This window comes from Poecilia formosa, unplaced genomic scaffold (genome assembly GCF_000485575.1).
Source record: "Poecilia formosa unplaced genomic scaffold, Poecilia_formosa-5.1.2 Scaffold731, whole genome shotgun sequence".
Classification (NCBI taxonomy): domain Eukaryota; kingdom Metazoa; phylum Chordata; class Actinopteri; order Cyprinodontiformes; family Poeciliidae; genus Poecilia; species Poecilia formosa.
The window spans coordinates 57,828-64,969 of NW_006800670.1; the positions used below are offsets into that span (position 1 = coordinate 57,828).

At 44.5% G+C, this 7,142-nt stretch overlaps 2 protein-coding genes across 3 annotated transcripts in view; both read right to left on the reverse strand.

Annotated features, from left to right (window-relative positions):
• LOC103131231 (deoxynucleotidyltransferase terminal-interacting protein 1) overlaps nt 1-1,395 on the reverse strand; it is a 5,944-nt gene extending 4,549 nt beyond the window's left edge. The window contains exon 1 of one of the 2 annotated variants that reach the window (XM_016666503.1): nt 805-1,395. In XM_016666503.1, the coding sequence (XP_016521989.1) occupies nt 805-879 (75 nt within the window). In that variant the 5' untranslated portion in view covers nt 880-1,395. The remainder of the gene's footprint in view (nt 1-804) is intronic. The other variant, XM_007542826.2, reaches the window with a different exon arrangement.
• A 111-nt stretch (nt 1,396-1,506) lies between these two features.
• The window catches only part of pcif1 (phosphorylated CTD interacting factor 1), a 22,277-nt gene continuing 16,641 nt past the window's right edge, over nt 1,507-7,142 (reverse strand). Inside the window, exons 9-13 of the mRNA XM_016666494.1 lie at nt 5,050-5,136; nt 4,784-4,968; nt 4,618-4,711; nt 4,374-4,549; nt 1,507-3,318 (exon numbers count right to left, since the gene is read on the reverse strand). Coding sequence (XP_016521980.1) covers nt 3,009-3,318; nt 4,374-4,549; nt 4,618-4,711; nt 4,784-4,968; nt 5,050-5,136 — 852 coding nt within the window. The 3' untranslated portion in view covers nt 1,507-3,008. The remainder of the gene's footprint in view (nt 3,319-4,373; nt 4,550-4,617; nt 4,712-4,783; nt 4,969-5,049; nt 5,137-7,142) is intronic.

Consider the following 7,142-nt stretch of genomic DNA (forward strand, 5'->3'; position numbering starts at 1 on the left):
TATATACGTATATACACACACACACTCTTTATTTCTTATTAAAATAACAAAATAATTACTAAAAATCTCTTACAACTTAGATGAAAACGAAAGTTAACTTAATCTGACGTTTCAAGATCAAAAAGTGGTCAAAAAAATCATTTTACAAAAACCTCCAGTCATCACACCGGACATTTGCCCAAAACAATAAACCTCCATCAATCACCAGGTGTGTTCTTAATTACTCAAATTAATGGGAGGGTCTAACAGTTACCAAAGTAATCTAAACAATTCCAAATGTATAAATTACAGATTTTGGTTCTAAACTAACTTGCATATATTATGTTTAAAGAATAAAAATACAATGCTAGAAATTACAATTCACAAAATTTTACATAATTGGCAACAACACATACCTACAGATAGATCTTGATAGTATCTCATTATTTCGAGACAGTATTTTGAAATTAGATTTATTTATTTTTACCAGAGTGGCGGAAACAGGCTTCCATACAAAAAAAACTAAAATAACATTTGTTTTATTATAGCTTGGTTTGCTTAAAGTAAAAGAATAAAATTTAAAGTAAATACGTCAATTACCAAAGGTGAAAAAAACTAAACAAAAGCCAAAACAAAAGAAAATGAAATAAAACTGAAAATTATAGGAAACTATAAACTGACAGCAATTTAATCAAAGAATATTGCAAGTAATAAATCTAAATTTGTTATATTTACTATTTTAAGCTAAAATCGGGGATGCTTCGTTAGCCGTAGCTAGCTGCCCCGTTAGCCGCCGCTAGCTGCCTCTTCCTCCGGGATTCTTACCGGGTTCTGGTCCGGATGTTCCGCTCCGACCTGCTCCAGCCACTCCCGGCCTCCCTCGCTGCGATGAGCTCCCATGCTGGACCCGCTCCGAAGTTCTGCTGCGGTTCGTTTCGGTCAAGTCAGCTCCGGGTTGAATCAAGTTAACTCGGCTAGGCTAACAGTGGCTACAGCAGCAGAGACCGACGGACTTTAACGTGGTTCGGGTACAGATTTGGCCTTCTGACTGGACGCGAGGTTAAAAGTTTATTTTTAATCTGCTGCTGATCAATAATCGATCTGAAGTTTGATGTTTACTTCCAGGAAGTTACACCATCATTTCCGTCTAAGTGAAGCTGGTAAATTTCCGGCTAGTTATGTCAAAATTGAAGTTCCAGGTTCCGGCTCCAGGTTTCAAAATAAAAGCTCATTATGGGACGGAGCTGTTGTACAGAACTCTATTATTTAACTGGGTTTAGATGTACAACCGAACCGGGTCGGACTAAGGCGAACTTTAACTTCTAGGTTTCCACTTCATCGTGGACATTCAGTCACATCTTATGCTTTTTATGGGGCCTAAAGCCTGGCCCCAAAAAGAGCAGTGGTGTTTGACTCACGGGTCAGATAAATAAATGAAAAACTGACGAAAGTCCTCGGGAAGATAGAAAGACTGTGTGTGTGTGTGTGTGTGTGTGTGTGTGTGCAGAAGGACGAGGTGACTGGTCGTACTGGGCTTGATATATTTTTACTAGGAGAGAAGCTGCAGGTTTTCTGCAGGCAGTACGAAGGACAGAATGAATTTACACTGAAGCTGGAAGGACCCCGGAGGAGACCACCGAGTCCAGGTCTGAACTTCCTCCAGCGGGTTCATGCAGAGCAGGAGGAGCCCAGCTGTCATACGCGGCTCTACTGTACACACTCATATACATCATAAACACTTTGGTTCGGTTAAAACACACAAACACATTTCATCTCTTTAAAAAGGTTAAATTAGACCAAATAAAAACTGATCAACAGCAAAACACCAACAGACCTCAGATCAGTCCAGCTGTACACTATCTACACACAGACAGGCGCCTGATAGGTCCACCACCAGCCAATCAGAGAGCACTCACAAGTGGGAGGAGTCAACATTTTTCCTATTAAAGATGGACACATCCAGACAAAACCGGTTAAAACTAGATAAAACTGGTTCTATCCAGCTTAATCCAGACTAACCCATCCCTACAGAACCCAGACCTCTTCAGACCGGATCTATCTAGATTAAATCAGAATAGAGTGGATCTAACAAACATGAACCAGATTAGATTAGGTCCAACCAAATCAAACTAGATCAGACTGGATCTAACCAGACTGTAATGGATCAAAGAAATCAAAACAGACTAAAAAAAATGAATTGAACCAAATTAGATTGAAGTTCACTTGATTAAACTGGATTAAACCAGATTAATCTGGTTATATCCCATCCCAACAGAGCCCTAATCCCTTCATACCAGATTTATCTGGCCTAAACCTGTACATACTGGATGTAGCACACATGAACCAGTTTAGATTAGGCCCAAACAAATCAAACTAGATCAGACTGGACCTAACCAGAATGTAATGAATCAAAGAAATCAAAACAGATTAAATAAAAAAAAATGTTTAACTGAACCAAACTAGATTAGAGAGGTCACCAGATTAAACTGGATTAATTTGGTTAAATTCACACCAGATTAATCTGACTTAATCCAAATCAATCTGGTGTGAATTATACAGGGTCAGACTAAAGCTCACCTTAACAGCTTGTATTTTTTAATCTCGTGTGAATCACAGAACTGGATTGGGACTGAAAGATCGTTTCCATGACTACTCGTCACAGTTTCAGGATTACCTGATGCCCCACCCCCTCTGCTGCCGAGGCCCTGCCCCCTGCTATAGGGCCTGGGTCTCAGACATGATAGCTGCCATAACAACAAATCAGGGGACGCCCCTCAGGTGGATTTTACTGCTGGAACTCTGAAGCAGTTCAGACGCCGACGTCATTCAGCTTCAGGTGAGCTTCAACCAATCAGAGCAGCCAACAGACTAAAGAGACGTAATGAAGTTTAAATGAGGCTCCGCCCCCTGATGGCGGTGGTAGATTACTGATAAGAAGTGAGAATGTGCTACAGGTGCTGGTGAGGGACTGGTGATGTTCGTAAACACACATTTACATTAGGGGCGTGGCCTGCAGTGGCCACGCCCCTCTACATCGCAGTGAGCTTGTCCTGAGGGCTGCTACTGCTGCTGCTGCCGTTGTTGTTGCTGTCATGGCCACCAGGTGATACCATTGCGCTCTGTGTCCTATCAGAGGCCTTAGGGGCGGAGTCTCTGTCTCCAGGGGCGGACTGGGCGGGGCCAGGGGACGACAGGGAGGAAGTGCGGGACAGAGAGGGGCGGTACGCTGCCGTCAGCTCCGCCAGACGTTCCGGAGTCGGAGCCCACTTCCCGAAGCCAGCGTCGTTCTGGAGGAAGAGCACAGCGGTGCCGTGGACGGCCCGGTAGTACATGTCGTCCCTGGAAACAGAACCGGGTCAGAACACGCTTCCCAAAGAACAGAAACGAAAGAGGCAGGGACAGCGTAGCCCAAAAGTATTCATACCCCGCAAGGTTCAAAACCAGTTAAGTCACCATAATCCTAATCTTTAGGCCAGGACTTTGACTGGACTGTTACAGAACCACACAGTTACTTCCAGCCAACAAAACATTTTGGTAAACCTAAAAAAAAAGAATAAAAAAAAAAAAGATTTTCCAAATTCAATTTTTTCTTTTTAATTTTTGGACATGTATATTATTTTTTCACCATTTTATCATTCAGATAGATGCAAGGGCGGCCATGTTGGTGGACAAGCGTGTTTTGCATCTTCTTAATTTAGACTTTAAATTCAAGTAAACTCTACGACTGTCAGGGCCGGGCTTCGATTTTTTATTTTTAATTACGAGGATAACGTTGTAATATTAGGAGAATAAAGTAATAATTTTATGAGAACTCCAATACAAAGTAAATACTTCATCTTTTAACACAGTTTTTCTCCACCCTGGTCCTCAGGCCTCCTGCTCTGCATGTTTTAGATGAGCCTCTATAACAGCTGATTCAAATGAATGCATGACCATCAAGTACTGCAGAAGCCTGTTAATCACCCAGAGATACAATTCAGGTGTGGCAGAAGGGAAACACAACACAGCAGCATAAAATGATCAACCGCTGAATTTTCAAGCAAACTGACCACTAGATGGCAGTAACCAGACGTAATCAAACCCCGATAACCAGGAGCCGTTTTTCTTTTAATTTTACAACGTTCTTCTGGTAAAATCGCGTCTTTATTCTGCTGATATTATGATGTTATAATGGAAAAACAAATTGTAGCCTGGCCTTGATACTTTTTGAAAATAATATGTTCTGTTATTTGTGATTTCTTTTTTAGAAATGTGAGAAGCAGGAAAAAAATGTGCTTAAAATCAGAAATAGTTGATTTTGTTTCATCCAGTTCCATGTTAGGGGTATGAATAAATCTGGACTCAGCATGTCACTCTGCTAAGCCCGCCTGGCCCCATCAGAACCAGAGTGGTACCGCTTGCAGATGTGCTGGCTCCCGGAGCGATACTCGTGTTCGTATGCCGGGACGTTCAGCTGGTGCCGCAGGAACCGGCTGGCCTCCATTCGGGTCAGCGCCGGCGTCACTGGGTCGCGCCACTCAGGAACGAAGATGATGAAGGACAGCGGCTCGGAAGACCGATCCAACAGTTCCTGATGGAGACACGGACCAATGAGTCCAGAACCGGCCCGGACCCGGCCCGCAGCGACCCGGCTCTCACCTCGAAGTGCGTCACCATGGCGTCCATCAACTCCTCGCAGAACGGCGGGTTGGCTTCGAACGAGCCGCTGACCGGGCTGAAGGACAGGAACGGCCTGAAACACACACAGCGTCAGCGCTGCCCTGATAAGCCCCGCCCACATCACCTGGCCAGGCGAGCGCCTCACCCTCTGGACCCGAAGAAGCCGTCGATGTCGGGGAAGGCGGAGCAGAACTGCTTGAAGTAGCAGTTGAGCGGCGAGGCGAAACACTCGAAGGTGACGCCAAACTGCCGGTTTAACGCCTCAAACACAGCCACCGGCAGCGCCCCCTGGAGGCCGCTGCCCTCGTTAGCACCGCTGCCAAACATCACCTGGACACAAACACACCTGGTTAACGGAGCTATCATTCCAGAACTACTGGACCGGAACCGGACCGGCTGGGGAACAGTCACCTGGTATCGCTTCAGGAGGCACCAAACTCGGGCCAGGAACTTCTCAAAGCGAGGGTCATCGATGCAGCTGTACCTGTACAGCAGCTCCTGCAGGTGGGACAGGTGGGGACAGGTCAGACAGGTGAGACAAATAGGGCAATTTTTGTGGCCGTGATAGCGAGTTAAACAGAGTTCTGCAGTCAGAAATCCACTGTGCTGTGTGTGTGTTTCAGGGAGAGAGATTCCTGATTCTGTGAGACACTCAGCCTCCAATTTTCTCGTTTTTCTTAATTTATGTCGGCGTTTTAACTCAGAATCCCACTAAAAGTAATAGCTCCCTTCTCGGGATCGAGCTGAACATTTTGATACCACTTTTGTGGGGGTGCACACAGCGGTTCGGCTGCATTAACGGTGATGGAAGAAAAATAAATAATAATAATAATAGACATTCTATTGGGTGTAGAACAGTAAGTTCCTGCCATGCATTGCATAGCAGGCCCTAATAATCAATACTTTTTGAGTTCTGCACTTCAAATTAACCAAAGTATGAAACAAACTAAAACTAAACAATATTTAACTAATAACTAGCAAACACACTTTAACAACTCATTCAGTCTGAATTAAACAGAATAAAACTAAACTCTAATGAAAACCCCAAACTGTTGTAAGTCCAGTTTCTGTTCAGAGAGAAAATATTGGCGGCCCCCTACCATTGATTTCAAGTTCCAAAAACACAATTAATGACCAGACAGAAGGCCTGGAGAGACAGCAGAGTAATCAGATTACTCCCAGTAGTATCCAGATTACACGACTAACCAGCTTGCTGAAGTGTCCCCGGTTGACCTTGACCATCTCTCCTCTGAAGCGAAGGCAGGCCACGTCGTTCTCGAAGTGCAGCTCCACGCGGGGAAGGGCGGGGGTCGGGATCGACAGCCGGACCGGGTAGCAGTAGACGAGCCGCGACTGGGGCGGCGACCCGCAAGACTCTGCAACCACAGGGAAGCAGCAGTTATTCCCCCAGACAAACACCTGACCCGCCGCTAGGGGGCGCCATGCCAGTCAGGCCACCAGTGGTTCATCGTTTTTGTGTTAAAAATGTTAAAGGTNCGGGCCAGGAACTTCTCAAAGCGAGGGTCATCGATGCAGCTGTACCTGTACAGCAGCTCCTGCAGGTGGGACAGGTGAGGACAGATCAGACAGGTGGGGACAGGTGAGGACAGGTCAGACAGGTGAGGACAGGTCAGAGAGGTGGGGACAGGTGAGGACAGGTCAGAGAGGTGGGGACAGATCAGACAGGTGGACAGGGTCCTGCTTTTAGTGAGAACACGAGCAGCAGCATTCTGGAACAGCGGACATTAGTCCTCTGATCCTGGAAACATTCCTCAGGTGACAGAAGGGAGACTTTGGAACTGTCTTTTTGTGTCTCTGAAGGTTAAGGTCAGAGGTCATCACTACTCCCAGATTTATGGTGTGATCTTGAGATCAAGACTCTAGCTTTAGTTTATCTGGGATAAATAAAAACGGTAATTAAAGAGAAAAAACCAACTACCTAGAACTATATTGTTTGTTTATAAAACTAAAACATGTAAAATATCTGAAATTATAGATACAATATCCTTGATTTTCATGTTTATTAATCTATTTATTAGCCTTTTGAGCAGATGTGGAATCAGTAGTTTGCGTCAGTCATCTTTGTGCACTCCTGTGGCTAAATGGCAACTGCAAAAGTTGGAAGAAAATCCAGCCAGCTTGTTGTTTTTATTAAAATAGTATAATTAACACTACAACATTCCTTAAGAAATTTAAATAGGGCCTGCTGAAGTGCACCCGTTGCTTTTCTCACAGTATTATCACAGTATTGCACAGCTGAACTTGGTCATAATCCATACAATGTTGCCAATACTGAACATGGTTCATCACCAAAGTGCAATGACTAAAGCATTTGCCATGTCCATCACAATAATGCTATGACTGACCTGTTTCACTACTATAGTACAAGGTTCAGACCTTATGCATGGTGACAATGGGCTCTTTGCACCTCAGCTTCCGCGTTCGGGGTAAAGCGGCTCGATTGTTTCCGATCCAATACAAATATCATTTACATTAGGTGCTTG